Source organism: Rhinatrema bivittatum, chromosome 3 (assembly GCF_901001135.1).
Source record: "Rhinatrema bivittatum chromosome 3, aRhiBiv1.1, whole genome shotgun sequence".
Taxonomy (NCBI): Eukaryota; Metazoa; Chordata; class Amphibia; order Gymnophiona; family Rhinatrematidae; genus Rhinatrema; species Rhinatrema bivittatum.
Window position 1 is genome coordinate 588,511,024 of NC_042617.1, and position 17,138 is coordinate 588,528,161.

Consider the following 17,138-nt stretch of genomic DNA (forward strand, 5'->3'; position numbering starts at 1 on the left):
AACTTTGCTGGCAGAAGCTGGGAAGCCCCTGTGTACGTTTTTAAATAAAATGACTTCCTTCTGAAATGTCACAGGTTTCCCTATTTAGTGGAAACAGAGAGTCACTTTGACTTAAAAATGAGCAAATTATTATGGCTGCTGTATTAGTCCACTTGAATGTGTAAAAGTAAGAGTCTACAAACAAGATCTAGGTGATAACTTTTTATTGGACTAACTCAATATAATTGTGACTAGCTTTCAAGAGCAATGCAGCCTTGTTCAGGTCAGTGAAAAGACAGCATAGTTACACTGGGTTTAAATAGAGCCCGTCAGCTGTCCCAACACTTTAGTGTTTAAACCATGCTGTCTCTTCATTGACTTGATGAAGGGAGGCTGTCTCTGGAAAGTTAGTTACAGAATGAATTGTTAGCCCAGTAAAAAGTTACCACCTAATTCAATATATCTGTGACTAGCTGTCAAGAGCTAGCCTCCCTTATGGGCCAATACAGTAAGACGCGCGGGAGAGCCGGCGAGCACCCACTCTCCCGACGTGCGCGTCCCTAGCTCCTCCTTTTTGACAGAAGCGGCAGCTGTCAGCGGGTTTGACAGCCGACGCTCAATTTTACCGGCGTCTGTTCTCGAACCTGCTGACAGCCATGGGTTCAGAAAACGGACACCGGCAAAATTGAGCGTCCGTCTTCCAACCCCTGCGGGCAGATTTTTAATTTTTTTTTATTTTTGGGGCCTCCGACTTAATATCGCTATGATATTAAGTCGGCGTGTGTACAGTTTTATTCTGCTTTTCTGTACACTGTCCTGGTGCCGGCAGAAATTAACTTTGGCAGGCGTTAATTTCTGAAAGTAAAATGTGCGGCTTCGCTGCACATTTTACTTTCTGTATCGCGCGGGAATAACTAATAGGCCCATCAACATGCATTTGCGTGTTGCGGACGCTATTACTTTTGGGGGTTGGCCACGCATTTTCCACGTGCTATTACCCCTTACTGTATAAGGGATAAAAATAGCACGTCGAAAACACGCGACCAAAGGGGGCTAACAGTGCGCTCAGCCTGAGCGCACTTTACTGCATCGGCCCGTTTGTCAGATCAGCGAAGGGGACAGCACAGTTACACTGGGTTTAAACACTAAAGAATTGGACAGCTGACTGTATTTAGTCCAATAAAAAGTTTGTTAGTGAAAAAGGTCTCTAGTACAGTATTTATACTTATGAAGCTTGATTTGCTACCCTTTCCTGTTTCATGATAATATTGTCTCAAAAAAACTTTAGGTTAGAGTGGCAGAAAGCTGGTAAATTATGTCTTTGAATTACTGTTGCAAGCATTTAATTTAAAAGGTGAATTCTGTATTGGAACAAGCCATAGAAAGCGGCAATATTGAACACATGATCTGCAAGTCCACTTGCCTGCTGCATGTGGTTGGTAAACTGATTACATACAGATATGAAAAATCGGACAAGCTGTATTGCTCATATAAAAAAAATCAGGTCTCAATAGCTAATCCATGAAAGGTGAAGTAGTTAAAATACATTTGTCATTTTGTCTTGGTTCATGGACAAACAGAATATTAGCCTCACAAGTGGGTGATATTATCCAATGGTGTTGAAGCACACTTTGCTCTGATAGAGCTCAGAAAGGCCTAGCAGTCTTTATTGAGCATGCCCGGGTGTTCTCACACAACCATTGCCTCACGAATCTCCTCAGTTTTTGCTGTTCTGCAGAAATGAAAGGACTGATAGCTTTCTTCATAGCTGCTCTTTTTTTTGTATAAATAAGTGGTTTGAATCTTGGGGGGGGTGTTCATTTTTTCATTTTACTTTTTTCATTTTTCTCTTTGTAAGTCTCCTCAAGAAAAATAAAAAATATTTCTTTAGAAACAGTTTTTCTCTCCTTCGTCCTCCTTAAAATTTCCTTCTGTGTACTAGTCTGGTCTTCAAGATTTCAGGTAAAAAATCTTTCAAACACTGCCTGAAGTGAGATTTCAAGATGTCTAGTTTAGACTTCTACAATTGCTGTGTCTGCTGCTTGGGTTCTTCACATAATAGTTCATATAGTTGTACATGTGGATGCGTGACTTCATGAGCTCTTGTTTCCAGGGACCTGATGCTCAACCACTATTTTAGCTCTCTTGAGCCAGAGTAGAAATGGAAAAGTCTTTCGAGAAACCAGAACTCTAAAGTCTCTTGGCTGGGATTCTCAATCGAAAAAGGCTGTCCAAAATCTCACGAAATCAGAAAGGGAGAAAAAAGGGAAAAGCCCCACTTCAGCACAGAAAGTCCATCGTATTGATTCGAAATCTTATTGCACTGAGTTCTCCTCAGCATGTAAACCTCGGAAACCTCCTGTGCAGGAGCTGGTTCTGAGCTACCTGCTAAAAAATTGTCAGTGCTGAAATCTTCTGCGCTGACCCTCAGCGCCCAACCCTGTTCATCACCATCTTTTGATATTAAACAGATAAGTCTCCCTTTTCAATAGATCAAAAGGAATTCTCTAAATCCAGAAGGATGTTCCTCCCATTTTAGTGCCCAGATTTGACTCTTTCTCAGCGGATATATCATCTACACCTGCCATACACTTGACCATCATCTTTTTGTACAAAGAATGTGGTTGGCCTTTGTGCACAATTACTTAAAGACCATCCCTTCTTTTCCTCCTCCGGCAATTTAATCCTATACTGAAAACGTTTGCTAGCTAGTTTGAATCAAAAAGCTCCATTGCAGCGGAAATAGGAGATTCCCTTGCTAAGATTGATGAGTTCTACCTATTTGAAGGATAGACCAAATTCTGACAATGCTTGCATTATCTTATCTGATTCCCAAGAAGTTTCTCATTGTCTATGATTCCTTTTTTTATAATTCTGAGAATGACATAAGATTTCTCACAGGACAAAGCAGGATGGTATTCCTCACATATGGGTGACATCATCAGGATGGAGCCCAATCACGGAACACTTTTGTTAAAGTTTCCAGAACTTTGACTGGCACCTACTGGGCATGCCCAGCATAGCATCAACCCTGCAGCCAGCAGGGGGTCCCCCTTCAGTCTTCTTTTTTCCGCGCAGCAGTAGCCACGCGGGTTAAGGAACTCTTCAGAGATTCCTGACAGGAATTTTCCTCACGGAACTTTGTTAAAAAAATTTCAAAAAATTTACCCCACAGGGGGTCCCAGTATCGATTTCTTTGCTCCACAGTTGAACGGGAAGTTTTTGCCCGTTTGTGGTCGATTCCTGTCAAGTTTTTCCCTCGCGGCCTATTGGCCATCGACCGTACCGCAACTAAATTTGGTCAAAGCCATGGCGTCTGGTTTCCGTCCGTGCCCCGACTGCACTCGAACAATGTCCATCATTGACCCTCACACGGTCTGTGTGATGTGCTTGGGGTCCAGCCACGATGTCATTACTTGCACCAAATGTGTCCAAATGACACCAAAAGGTCGCAAGGCTTGGCTCGATAAGATGGGTCTTCCCTTTCGGCCAAAAACCCCGACGCCATCGATAGCTTTGACGTCGTCGGAACCAGTGCTGTCTACGTCTCGCAAGCACCGGGAATCTGCTGCTACCTGACCGGCCTCGACGACTCCATGGGTGTCAACTCCCTCTGTTCTCCATCAAGAAAAACACCGGGGTGAACATCGAGAAAAACATCGACAACGTCATCGTAAAGCTCAGGACATCGATACCGGTAGACCCTTGACATCGACGTCATCTGAGCCTCCGACAAAGAAGCTCCATGCAGAAATGGATTCTTCCTCTTCTGTCTCTGGATCACCGAGGCGTTCCCCACCTGGACAGGTGCCGGGATCCGCGATTCCACCTTCACCGGTGGACCCTCTGGCTACGCCAGTGCTACCTCCCACTCCAGAACCGGGTATTCATGCTCCAGGTTTCCGTGAGGAACTGGATCGGATGATCCAAGAAGCCATCGGCAAAGCACTCCAGGGCTTCCAAGTTCCATCGATGCCGGTGCATCGATGGAAGAAACCCCGTCCAGAAAAGGCACCGACCCTTTCTGCGACCGGGTCACCGAGGCAACCCTCACCCAGACGGGTATCGGAAGTTGCGACTCCGCTTTTAACGGTGGTCCCTCCGGCTATGCTTCTGCCTCCTTCCTCCCTTCCGGAGCCGGGGCTGCTTGCTCCAGGTCTCCGTGAAGAACTGGACCGGATGGTTCAGGAGGCCATCGATAAGGCGATGCACAGACTCCAAGTTCCTCCGACACCGAAACTGGTGCCGATTGTGGAACCGACCACCGATCTGATTCCGGCAGCACTGGCACCGCTGCTCTCGAAGATGGAAGCGCTTATAGCCGCTTTTCCAGCGATGGATCCTGGGTCACAGATGGCTCCGGTGCCCTCCCCGCTTACCCTGTCATCGGGAGGGGAAACATCGTTCCGCATTCCTTCATCGGGAGTTCTTCTGATGCCGATGCGCCCATCAGTGCCACTGATCCATCCATCTATGCCCTCGATGCCTGCACCGGTACCCTCGATGCCTTCATCGGTGCCTCCAGCACTTCCCTCAATGCCTTCAGAACTTAAACCGAGACCTTCAGGAATACCATCGTCCCGTCCTCAGGCTCCTAGAGGGGCAGGTCCTGATCCTACGACACCTGGACCGACGATTCTTCTCAAGACACCGATGACTTGCCATCGCCACCTTTTCCTACTGAAAGTAGGAAGCGTTCTCTTCCAGAGGACCTATCCTTCATAAATTTTGTGAAGGAAATGTCTGAATTGGTTCCCTTCCAATTGCAGACTGAACAAGATGACAGACATCAAATGATGGAGCTGTTACAATTCCTGGATTCTCCCAAGGAAATAACCTCCATCCCTATTCGCCAACAGAAAAGCTGATACCACTTATTTGGTCCAGTCAGCCCCAGGTTTCCAGAAACTTCAGCTGGATCACCAATCTGTGGTTGTAGAATCTGCCCAAAAAAGGACAAAAAGATCAAAACCCCACTCTTCCTTTCCCCCAGGTAAGGAACAGAAATTCCTGGATGCCATTGGCCGGCGTGTCTTCTAGGGATCGATGCTTATCTCTCAGATCACCTCCTACCAGCTATATATGACTCAGTACAACAGGGTCTTATTCAAGCAGATACAGGACTTTGCACAGTCCCTGCCTCAGCACTTCCAAGAACAATCTCTAACCCTAGTGCACAAGGGTTTTGAGACAAAGAAGCATGAAATAAGATCATCTTATGATATCTTTGACACCGCTTCCAGGGTATCTGCAACTGCTATTTCGGCAAGAAGATGGGCCTGGCTTAAGTTTTCGGACTTGCGCCCTGAAGTACAAGACAAATTATCTGATCTGCCCTGCATAGGAGACAATCTGTTTGGGGAACAGATTCAGCGGACGGTGGTGGAACTCAGGGACCATCATGAGACCCTTCGCCAGCTCTCTCTGATGCCCTCTGAGTATTCGTCCAAACAGCCTTTCAGGAAGGATACTAAAAAGTCATTCTTCCGTCCAAAGAAGTCCTATCCACCACAGTCTAGGACTCGTTCCACGAGACCTTTCCAAAAGGCCCAGTCTCGTTAACTCGTAAACAAAATCTGCAAGCAGCTCCTCAGCCGGGCCCTGCTTCCGGTTTTTGACTCCTGCATAGAGAGCAGCAGCCAGTTTCCACTACCTCAAATACCAGTGGGAGGTTGATTGTGGCATTTCAACAACAGGTGGCACACAATCACCTCAGACCAGTGGGTCCTTACCATAATCTCTCAAGGTTATCGCTTGAATTTTCTCTCCATTCCACCGGACTCCCCACCTCTACCGGCGTGGGGAACATCCGACCACTCACTACTCCTGGAGCAGGTGGTCTCCCTCCTCCTCCAGTCCAGAGCAGTAGAACTAGTACCTTACTCTCAACAAGGCCTAGGATTCTATTCCTGGTACTTTCTAATCCCCCAAAAATCAGGAGGCGTTCGTCCAATTCTGGACCTATGTGCCCTCAACAAGTACCTCCAATGAGAAAAGTTCAAGATGGTAACCTTGGGTTCCCTCCTTCCTCTTCTGCAAAGAGGAGACTGGCTCTGCTCTCTCGATCTCCAAGATGCGTACATGCACATTGCAATAAATCCATCTCATCGCAGGTTCCTGAGATTTCTAGTAGGCCCCAAGCACTATCAATACTGAGTGCTCCCATTCGGCCTGGCATCTGCTCCACGAGTCTTCACCATGTGCCTTGTAGTAGCAGCAGCCTTTCTCAGGACGCAAGGTGTTCACGTCTACCCCTATCTAGACGACTGGTTGATCAGGGCTCCCACTCAGCAAGCTGCTCTGTCGTCCCTATGTCTTACTTTACACACTGTGATTTCGCTAGGATTTCTCGTCAATTACGCAAAAATCCGCGTAGTCCCATCTCAAACTTTATCATTCATAGGGGCAGACTTGGAGACCTTGCAGGCAAAGGCATTTCTGCCTTGACTTCGAGCTCTCACTCTCATCTCTCTCGCACACCAGCTACAGTCTCAGCAACGCATGACTGCATGCCACGTCCTCATCTTACTGGGGCACATGGCGTCCTCAGTACAGGTTACCCCAATGGCCTGCTTGGCCATGAGAGTCATGCAGTGGACTCTAAGATCACAATGGACTCAGTCCGTCCAATCAACCAATGTCCACATCACCGACTCACTCCTTCAGTCTCTAGCCTGGTGGACAAATCAGGTCAATTTCCTCCAAGGCCTGCCCTTCCAGGCTGCAGACCCTCAAATAATTCTCACCACCGATGCTTCCAACCTTGGCTGGGGAGCTCATGTGGCCGATTTGCAAACCAAAGGAACTTGGTCTCCAGAGGAAGCCAAGCACCAAATCAATTTCCTAGAGCTTCGAGCAATCAGATATGCTCTCAGGGTATTTCAGGATCGCCTTTCCAATCAGGTCATCCTGATTCAGACAGACAACCAGGTGGCCATGTGGTAGATCAACAAACAGGGAGGGAAGGGCTCCTTCCTACTGTGTCAGGAAGCTGCGCCTATATGGGTGGAGGCCCTCTCCCAGTCGATGTACCTCAGGGCCACCTATTTGCCGGGAGTGGACAATGTGTTGGCGGACAACCTAAGTCGCGCTTTCCATCCACACGAGTGGTCCCTCAACCCCTCAGTAGCGATGCAATATTCCAACTTTGGGGTCATCCTCGTATAGACCTCTTTGCATCACCTCAAAACGGCAAGGTAAGAACTTTTGCGCTCTCACTTGCAGCCAACCCTCACAGCCAAGAGATGCGTTCTCCCTCTCATGGGCAACTGGTCTCTTATATGCATTCCCTCCACTTCCACTTCTCTCGAAGACTCTTGTGAAGTTTCGTCAGGACAAAGGATACATGATCCTAATAGCACCTCACTGGCCTTGTCAAGTGTGGTATCCAATACTTCAGGATCTCCCATTTGCAGGCACATTCCCTTGGGAAAGGACCCGCTTCTGATCATTCAGAACGGCAGGTGCCTACGCCACCCAAGTCTTCAAGCTTTGTCCCTGACGGCCTGGATTTTGAAAGGTCAATTCTTCCGCCACTTAACCTTTCGTAGCCAGTTTCCTGTGTCCTGATTCATTAGGAAGCCTTCCATGAGAAAGTCTTACCTATACAAATGGAACAGGTTTAAGTCATGATGTTCTTCTCAATCCCTTGATCCCTTTACCTGTTCCACCACGAAGTTTCTAGACTATCTCTGGCACTTGTCAGAGTCGGGTCTAAAAACTTCCTCCATCAGAATGCATGTCAGTGCGGTGGCTGCCTTCCATAAAGGTGTTGGGGATGTTCCTGTTTCGGTACAACCCCTCATAACACATTTTCTGAAAGGCTTCCTTCACCTCAAGCCTCCACTACGTCCTCCGGCCCCTTCTTGCGACCTCAGTCTAGTTTTGGGTCAGCTGATGAAACCACCATTCGAGCCTCTCCTCTCCAATCCTGTGAGCTTCGCTATCTCACATGGAAAGTGATTTTTCTTTTGGCAATCACATCTGCTCGCAGAGTTAGTGAGTTACAGGCCCTAGTTGCCTATCCGCCTTACACTAAACTTCTGCAGGACCGGGCAGTACTCCGCACTCACCCTAAGTTCTTACCCTAAGGTAGTATCGGAGTTTCACGTTAATCAATCCATTATACTACCTACCTTCTTTCCCATGCCCCACTCCAATCCAAGAGAACAGGCTCTGCATACCCTTGACTGCAAACGGGCTCTAGCGTTCTATCTAGACCGTACAGCTGCCCACAGGAAAAGCACTCAGTTGTTTGTCTCTTTCCATTCCACTAAATTGGGGCAGCCTGTGGGTAAGCAGACTCTCTCCTCCTAGTTAGCGGACTGCATATCCTTTTGCTATCAGCAAGCAGGCATTCCACTTCAAGACCGTGTTAAGGCACACTCTGTGAGGGCCATGGCGACTTCAGTAGTGCCCCTATGCTTGGTGACATTTCCTGACATTTGCAGGGCTGCCACCTGGAGTTCTCTCCATACCTTTACAGCCCATTATTGCTTAGACAAGGCCGGAAGACAAGATTCCATCTTCAGCCAGTCTGTCCTTTGTAACCTATTTACAACGTGACGTACCAACACCCTTCCGCCTGCCCGGTGGGGTTCAGGATGCCCTCTACCAAATTCCACCCCAGTTGTTGTGCCTGTTGCTCGTTTTTGGGTACATTTGGTGCATGTTCGGACATCCTCAGCTTGGTACTCACCCATATGTGAGGATTACCATCCTGCTTGTCCTGTGAGAAAGCAAATGTTGCTTACCTGTAACAGGTGTTCTCACAGGACAGCAGGATGTTAGTCCTCATGAAACCCGCCTGCCGCCCTGCAGTGTTGGGTTCGTTATGTTTTCTTATTTTATTTTTCGGCACTGCCTGTAGCTTTAAACAAGACTGATGGGGGACCCCTGCTGGCTGCAGGGTTAGTGCCATGCTGGGCATGCCCAGTAGGTGCCAGTCTAAGTTCTAGAAACTTTGACAAAAGTGTTCCGTGATTGGGCTCCATCCTGTGATGTCACCCATATGTGAGGACTAACATCCTGCTGTCCTGTGAGAACACCTGTTACAGGTAAGCAACATTTGCTATATTACAGGAACATCCTTTTATTTCCCCTGAACCGCTGCACATCCTCAGTCTTACACTTGCACACTGTTTTCTTCATATTGCAGTTAACTCTTGATAATATTTAGAGGTGATTTTAGGTCATTGGGATGGTGATGTTTGATAATCTTAAGTGAGTGAAACTGTTTGATAAGGTGGTGGCCATGGGGAGAGGCATAACCTGCAAAAAAAAAAAAGTGGTAGTATTCTCACAGGACAAGCAGGATGGTTGTCCTCACAAATGGGTGACATCGAGGATGGAGCCCAACCACGGAAAACTTCTGTCAAAGTTTCTGGAACTTTGACTGGCCCCTACTGGGCATGCCCAGCACGGCACCAACCCTGCAGCCAGCAGAGGGTCCCCCTTCAGTCTTCTTTTTTTCGCGCAGCAGTAGCCACGCGGTTAAGGAGCTCTTACCACATTCCTGACAAGAATTTCTTCTCGAACTTCTTTGAAGTAAAATTCGCCCCATAGGGGTCCCCCCTCTATCTAAATTTAGCCTGCGGTACTTCAGTAAGTTTTTTTTGCCGTTTTTCGCTGGTTACCGTCGAGTTCGGCCCTCGCGGCCTGCTGGCCGTCGACCGTCCCGCGGCTAAATTTTTGGTCAATGGCCATGGCGTCGGGGTTCCGTCGGTGCCCAGATTGTACGCGCAGCATGTCTATCACAGACCTTCATAGAGTCTGTGTATTATGTTTAGGGAGTGAGCATGATGTCCTGACTTGCACCAAATGTGCTCTTATGACACCAAAAGGTCGCAAAGCCAGAATGGAGAAGATGGGACTCCTGTTCCATGCTCATACTCCGACGCCGTCCATCGCATCGACGTCCTTGGAACCGGCACCGTCGAAGTCCTTCCATCGTCGGCAACCTCCCGGTGACCGTCTGCCATCGACGTCTCCACGGCCATCGACTCCCGTCCCTTCCCCCGAGGATCGTGGGGATCGGAGGGAAAAGCATCGTCATCGACATCGCAAGTCTTGGACCGTCGAGGAATTGAAGTCATCGACCTCGGTACCGTCCGAGCCTCCACCGAAGAAGTCTCGATCAGAAGCAGCACCGTCCACTTCTGTTTCTGAGACATTGAGGCAACCCTCACCCCATCGGGGTTTGGGAGCCGCGATTCCACCGGTGTGACGGTGGTCCCTCCGGCTCAGCCTCAGCCTCCCTCTTTCCTGGAGCCGGGTATTGTTACCCCAGGTCTCCGGGAAGAACTGGACCAGCTGGTCCAGGAGGCCATCGACAAAGCGATGCAACGGTTCCAGACTCCTTCGGCACCGACTCAGCCACCGAGAGTGGAACCAGTCACCGACCCGATTCCAGCAGCGCTGGCGCCGCTGCTCGCCCGGATGGAAGCGCTCATGACTGCCCTTCCACCGGTGCCAGCTTCATCTGGTGCAGAAACACCGTATCGAATTCCTCCTTCGGGAGTGGTTCCATCGATGCCGTGTCGTCCCTCGCCACCGATACATTCCTCTGGGGCGATACGCACATCGGCTCCATCGATGCCTTCGATGCCGGCACCGATGCCTCTAAGGGTATTTTCGATGCCTCCCGGTGGTTCCTTCGGGTTTCTCCGAGCCTCAACCAGGACCTTCAGGTATCCAACCCCCTCGCGGTCCTACAGGTCAGCAACCTGACCCTTATATGATACTTCTACAGATACCGATGATTTACCTTCTCCACCCTCTCCTGCTGAAAGCAGAAAGCGTTTTCCCCCTGAGGACCTCTCTTTCACCAATTTTGTGAAGGAAATGTCGGAATTAGTCCCTTTTCAGCTTCAGTCTGAGCAAGATGACAGACACCAAATGATGGAGTTACTCCAATTTCTGGATGCCCCAAAAGTCATCACTTCCATTCCAATTCATCAGGTTTTTCTGGACCTTCTAAAAAAGAATTGGGAAACTCCTGGATCTGTTGCCCCAGTAAACAAAAAAGCTGACTCTACTTACCTTGTACAGTCAGCTCCTGGCTTTCAAAAACCTCAGCTAGACGACCACTCTGTTGTGGTAGAGTCAGCTCAAAAGAAAGCTAAAAGAATAAAGCCATACTCATCCATACCTCCTACTAAGGAGAACAAGTTCCTAGATAGTATAGGCAGAAAAGTATACCAAGGGGCCATGCTCATTTTCAGAATAGCTTCTTACCAGCTGTATATGACCCAATACAACAGGGTCATTTTTAAGCAGCTACAAGAATTTTCAGATACCTTACCGGAACAATTCCAACAACACCTTCAAACCCTCGTACTTAAAGGATTTGAAGCTGGAAAGCATGAGATAAGAACATCTTATGACATCTTCGATGCTTCCACTAGACTGTCTGCTACAGCCATCTCAGCAAGACGCTGGGCTTGGCTTAAGTCTTCTGACCTTCGCCCGGAGGTTCAGGACAGGCTCTCCGACCTGCCCTGTTTAGGGGATAATTTGTTTGGTGAGCAAATTCACCAAATAGTTGCTGAATTTAAAGGATCATCACGAGACCCTTAAACAGCTCTCATCGATTCCTTCTGACTTCCCTTCTAAACAACCATTTAAGAGGGAACCTAAAAAGTCATTTTTCCGTCCACGGAAGTATTATCCCCCACACACCAAGTCCAGGTCAACGAGGCCGTATCAAAAGCCTCAGCCTTGCCAACCTCGAAAGCAAAAGCCCACAACAGCTCCGCAACCAGGCCCTGCGTCGGGTTTTGACTTTCACTTAGAGAGCAGATGCCTAATCCCTCTACCAAACATACCAGTAGGAGGTCGACTAAGCCACTTTATAGAAAAATGGCATCACATCACCACAGATCAATGGGTGCTGGCGATAATTGCACAGGGTTACCATCTCAATTTCCTAACTCTTCCTGCGGACTCTCCACCTCTGCAAGCGTGGAGACTTACCGACCACTCTGTTCTTCTAGAGCAGGAAGTTTCCCTTCTCCTCCAGTCCAACGCTATAGAACCTGTTCCTCTCTCGCAACAAGGACTAGGGTTCTATTCCAGGTACTTTCTGATCCCAAAAAAGTCAGGAGGACTTCGACCAATCCTGGACGTACGGGCCCTCAACAAGTACCTTCACAGAGAAAAGTTCAAGATGGTAACCCTGGGCTCGCTTCTCCCTCTGCTGCAAAGAGAGGACTGGCTCTGCTCTCTAGACCTCAAAGACGCTTATACCCACATTGCGATAACTCAGTCTCATCGCAAATACCTCCGTTTTCCTAGTAGGCCAAAACCACTATCAATACAGAGTGCTCCCATTTGGTCTAGCATCCGCACCGCGAGTTTTCACCAAATGTCTCGTAGTGGTTGCAGCATTCCTCAGGAAGGAAGGCGTCCATGTCTACCCCTACTTGGATGATTGGTTGATCAGGGCCACAACCCAGCAAATCGCTCGGTCTTCCCTGACAATTCGAACTCTAATTTCTCTAGGATTTCTTGTCAACTACGAGAAATCCTACTTACTCCCATCTCAAACCTTATCCTTCATTGGAGCAGACTTGGACACCTTACAGGCAAAAGCCTTCGTTCCTCATCAACGGGTTCAAACCCTTGTGTCCCTAGCTTGCCAGTTGCAGTCTCAACCCACAGCAACAGCTCGCCAATTTCTCATTCTGTTGGGACACATGGCCTCCTCAGTTTGTGACTCCAATGGCCCATCTGGCCATGAGAGTCATGCAATGGACTCTGAAGTCACAATGGATCCAAGCCACTCAGCCTCTGTCGACCATTGTCCACATCACCAATGCACTCCGTCTGTCTCTTGCCTGGTGGACAAATCAATCCAATCTCCTCCAAGGCTTGCCCTTTCATCCACCAGATCCTCAAATAATTCTCACCACCGACGCTTCCATGTCGGCTGGGGAGCCCATGTAAACAATTTACAAACCCAAGGATTCTGGTCTCTAGAGGAAGCCAAACACCAGATAAATTTCCTGGAGCTTCGAGCAATCCGATACGCTCTTCGGGCCTTTCAAGATTGCCTATCAAATCACATAATCTTGATTCAGACGGACAGCCAGGTGGCCATGTGGTACATCAACAAGCAGGGAGGCACAGGCTCCTTCCTTCTCTGTCAGGAAACTGCGCAGATTTGGGCAGAAGCCCTCTCCCGTTCCATGTACCTCAGGGCCACCTACTTGCCGGGGGTAGAAAATGTCTTGGCAGACTGGCTGAGCCGTGTCTTCCAACCACACGAGTGGTCACTCAATCCCTTGGTAGCGACCTCTCTTTTCCAGAAATGGGGTTATCCCCACATAGACCTCTTTGCGTCCCCTCAGAACCACAAAGTGGCCAATTACTGCTCTCTTATTCGGACTCAGCACTCTCGGCCCAGGGATGCATTCTCCCTCCCGTGGACAACCGGTCTGCTTTATGCATTCCCTCCACTTCCTCTTCTGTCGAAGACTCTTGTGAAGCTATGTCAGGACAAGGGAACCATGATCCTGATAGCACCTCACTGGCCACGCCAAGTGTGGTTTCTCATACTCCAGGATCTCTCCATCCGCAGACACATTCCCTTGGGAAAGGACCCGCATCTGATCACTCAAAACGACGGATGCCTCCTCCATCCCAATCTCCAAGCCTTGTCCCTGACGGCATGGATGCTGAAAGGTTAGTCCTTCAACCACTTAACCTATCGGATTCAGTCTCTCGTGTCCTCATCGCTTCACGAAAGCCTTCCACAAGAAACTCTTATAAATGGAAAAGGTACACATCATGGTGCACTTCTCAGTCCCTTGATTCCCTTTCCTGTCCAATTCCTAAATTTTTGGACTATCTTTGGCATTTGTCAGAATCCGGTCTAAAGACCTCTTCCATTAGAATGCATGTCAGTGCGGTAGCCGCCTTCCATAAAGGTATCGGGGGTGTCCCTATCTCAGTACAACCCCTTGTAACACGCTTTCTTAAAGGCTTGCTCCATTTGAAGCCACCTTTACGTCCTCCGGCCCCATCTTGGGACCTTAATCTGGTTCTTGGTCGCCTTATGAAACCACCCTTCGAACCTCTTCACTCCTGTGACCTTAAATATCTCACATTGAAAGTGATTTTCCTTTTGGCTATCACTTCAGCTCGTAGGGTTAGTGAGTTACAGGCCCTAGTTACCTATCCGCCTTACACTAAACTCCTGCAGGACCGGGCGGTACTCCGCATTCACCCTAAATTCTTACCTAAGGTAGTTTCGGAGTTTCATATTAATCAATCCATCATACTACCTATCTTTTTTCCCAGGCCCCACTCCAACTCCGGAGAACAGACTCTGCATACCCTAGACTGTAAACGAGCTCTAGCTTTCTATCTAGACCGAACAGTTGCCCACAGGAAGAGCACTCAATTATTCGTCTCTTTCCATCCTAACAAGTTAGGGCAACCTGTGGGTAAGCAGGCTCTTTCCTCCTGGTTGGCGGACTGCATCTCTTTCTGCTATCAGCAAGCTGGCATTCCCTTTCAAGACCGTGTTAAGGCACACTCTGTGAGGGCCATGGCGACTTCAGTAGCTCACCTTCGATCGGTGCTGCCTCCTGACATTTGCAGGGCTGCTACCTGGAGTTCTCTCCATACTTTTGCAGCCCACTACTGTTTGGACAAAGCTGGAAGACAGGATTCCATCTTCGGCCAATCTGTCTTGCGTATCCTTTTTCCAACATGACGTACCAACACCCTTCCGCCTACCCGGTGGAGTGCGGATGTCCTCTACCAAATTCCACCCCAGTTGTTGTGCCTGTTGCACGCCATTGGGTACTTTTGGTGCACGTTCGGACATCCTCAGCTCGGTACTCACCCATTTGTGAGGACAACCATCCTGCTTGTCTTGTGAGAAAGCAAATGTTGTTTACCTGATGTAACAGGTGTTCTCACAGGACAGCAGGATGTTAGTCCTCACGAAACCTGCCCGCCTCCCCGCGGTGTTGGGTTCGTTTTCTTATTTTATTTTTCGGCATTGCCTGTAGCTTTGAAACAAGACTGAAGGGGGACCCCTGCTGGCTGCAGGGTTGGTGTCGTGCTGGGCATGCCCAGTAGGGGCCAGTCAAAGTTCCAGAAACTTTGACAGAAGTTTTCCGTGGTTGGGCTCCATCCTCTATGTCACCCATTTGTGAGGACTAACATCCTGCTGTCCTGTGAGAACACCTGTTACATCAGGTAAGCAACATTTGCTATTCCTCTGCACAGGTTACTGGTGAGACCTCACCTAGAATATTGTGTTTAATTCTAGAGGCTGTATTTCTGAAAGGATATAGAGAGGGGTGGAAGCGGTCCAGAGAGAGGCTACCAGAATGATGTGGAGTCTGCACTATGGGTGGCTAACTCTGTTTCTCAAGAATCGCAAATAGGCCTGTTTTGCAGGTTATCCACAATGAACATGCATGACATAGATTTGCATCCACTGCCTCAGTTGTATCCAAATAGATCTCATACATACTCATTACGGATATCCTGAAAACTAGGCCTGTTTGTGGCTCTTGCGGACTGAAGTTGCCACCCCAGTCTACACCAAAAATCTTAAATGTGTATACTGTAGAGTAGACTGAGTGGATTTATGATAGCGACATTTAAATATCCTAAAAGTATAAATGCACACGAAGGAAACAAATGGTTTAGAAGAAGAGGTCATGGTATGAAGGTACGCTTGTTAGACTTGGGAGCAACATCAGAAAATATTTCTTTACAAAGAAAGTGGTGGCTGCATGGAATGGCCTCCTGGGAGGTGGTACAGACACAGTAATTGAATTCAAGCACAGAGGAACCCTAGTTGTGAAGAAGTGAGGGGAAAGCCAGAGATCAGTGGAGGGTCTGTGACATTGCACCAGGTATGGAATTGGGCAGAGTAGCTGGGCTTAAGTATCCTTATTTGATGTCATATTTTGTTTTATTGGAGACATATCCTTTTATGTTCCCTCATCTACTGCATGTTGTCAGGCTTCTATTTACACAACGTTTTCTTCATAGTGCAGCTTACTCAAGACCTTGGCAATATTTACAGACAACTCTGAGATTTGAAAAAGTTGCTGAGACTTCCCTTTATACCAAATGTCTTCCTTTCTTTTCTTTCTTCAGCTGCAGCAGTTAGTACAGACCCTGCAGATTCAGCAGCAAAAGCCCCAGCCTTCTCTTCTTCAGGCATTGGATGCTGGCCTGGTGGTGCAGCTGCAAGCCCTGACAGCACAACTTACAGCAGCAGCGTCCAGCACACTCAATCCACTGGAACAGAGTGTCTCTCTTAGCAAGGTATAACTTTCAATAAAGAAGCTTGGAAAGATTTAAATTGGCATTAAATTGTATTTCAGTCTTTCCATGGGGATAGAGAAGAGTGGAACCTTCTAAGTGGGATGCCTTCTACTGAGCCACAAAAAAAGTTGTTGAACATGTGCTTTAAGACCAAATAGGAGTCGCCATATCTGAATAAAGGATCTATATAGTCTTGATAGTTCACATACTATAATATCTCTTTTTCTCGTTTGTTGGTTCAGTAAAAAGTATCACACCCATAAGATTCCAGTCTGTTCTTGGGTCACATTTGCATGTTTCTTTTCAGCAGTATATCTGTGTTTGTGAGTGAGCATTTTGTTACGGGGAGAACTCTTTTCTGCTTCCTAGCATATTCAGCACATATCACTCGTTAGCACTTCACATCAGCCATCTTGAAAAGCACCGAGGGAAAGGGTGGGCTAATTAGTGGTTGCCCTGTTTTATATTGGGAAAAGGTTCACTCTAATATTTTAGAGCAGTGTAGAACTTTGACAGATCTTCATTTAAAATATTAACTGTATTATTTCTCTGAAGACCAGATTTACCACAAGTTAGTCATATGATCACTCATGGTATGGAGCAGAAAAAACTTAACGGAGCATTCTGATAAAGATTAAGGGATAATTTTCAAAAGGCTTTACCTGCTTAAAACTAGGCTTCACACACGTAAATGCACTTTTGAAAATTACTATGAAATGTGCGATTGAATTGTCAGTTGGTTTTATGGGCATAGGTGCATTATAAGCTAATAAATGAGCTTTTGAAAATTGCTACTTTACATACTACTTCCTTTGAATATTACACCCTCTGGGGCTGATGCAAAAAGACGTGCTGAAAACGGG

The 17,138-nt window shown here is 47.7% G+C and overlaps 1 protein-coding gene across 4 annotated transcripts in view; it reads left to right on the top strand.

The window, feature by feature from the left end:
* Positions 1-17,138, top strand: part of SCAF8 (SR-related CTD associated factor 8) — a 686,214-nt gene that overhangs the window by 159,910 nt on the left and 509,166 nt on the right. For all 4 annotated transcript variants that reach the window (XM_029596704.1, XM_029596703.1, XM_029596702.1 and 1 more), the window contains exon 7: positions 16,105-16,275. In XM_029596704.1, coding sequence (XP_029452564.1) covers positions 16,105-16,275 — 171 coding nt within the window. The remainder of the gene's footprint in view (positions 1-16,104; positions 16,276-17,138) is intronic.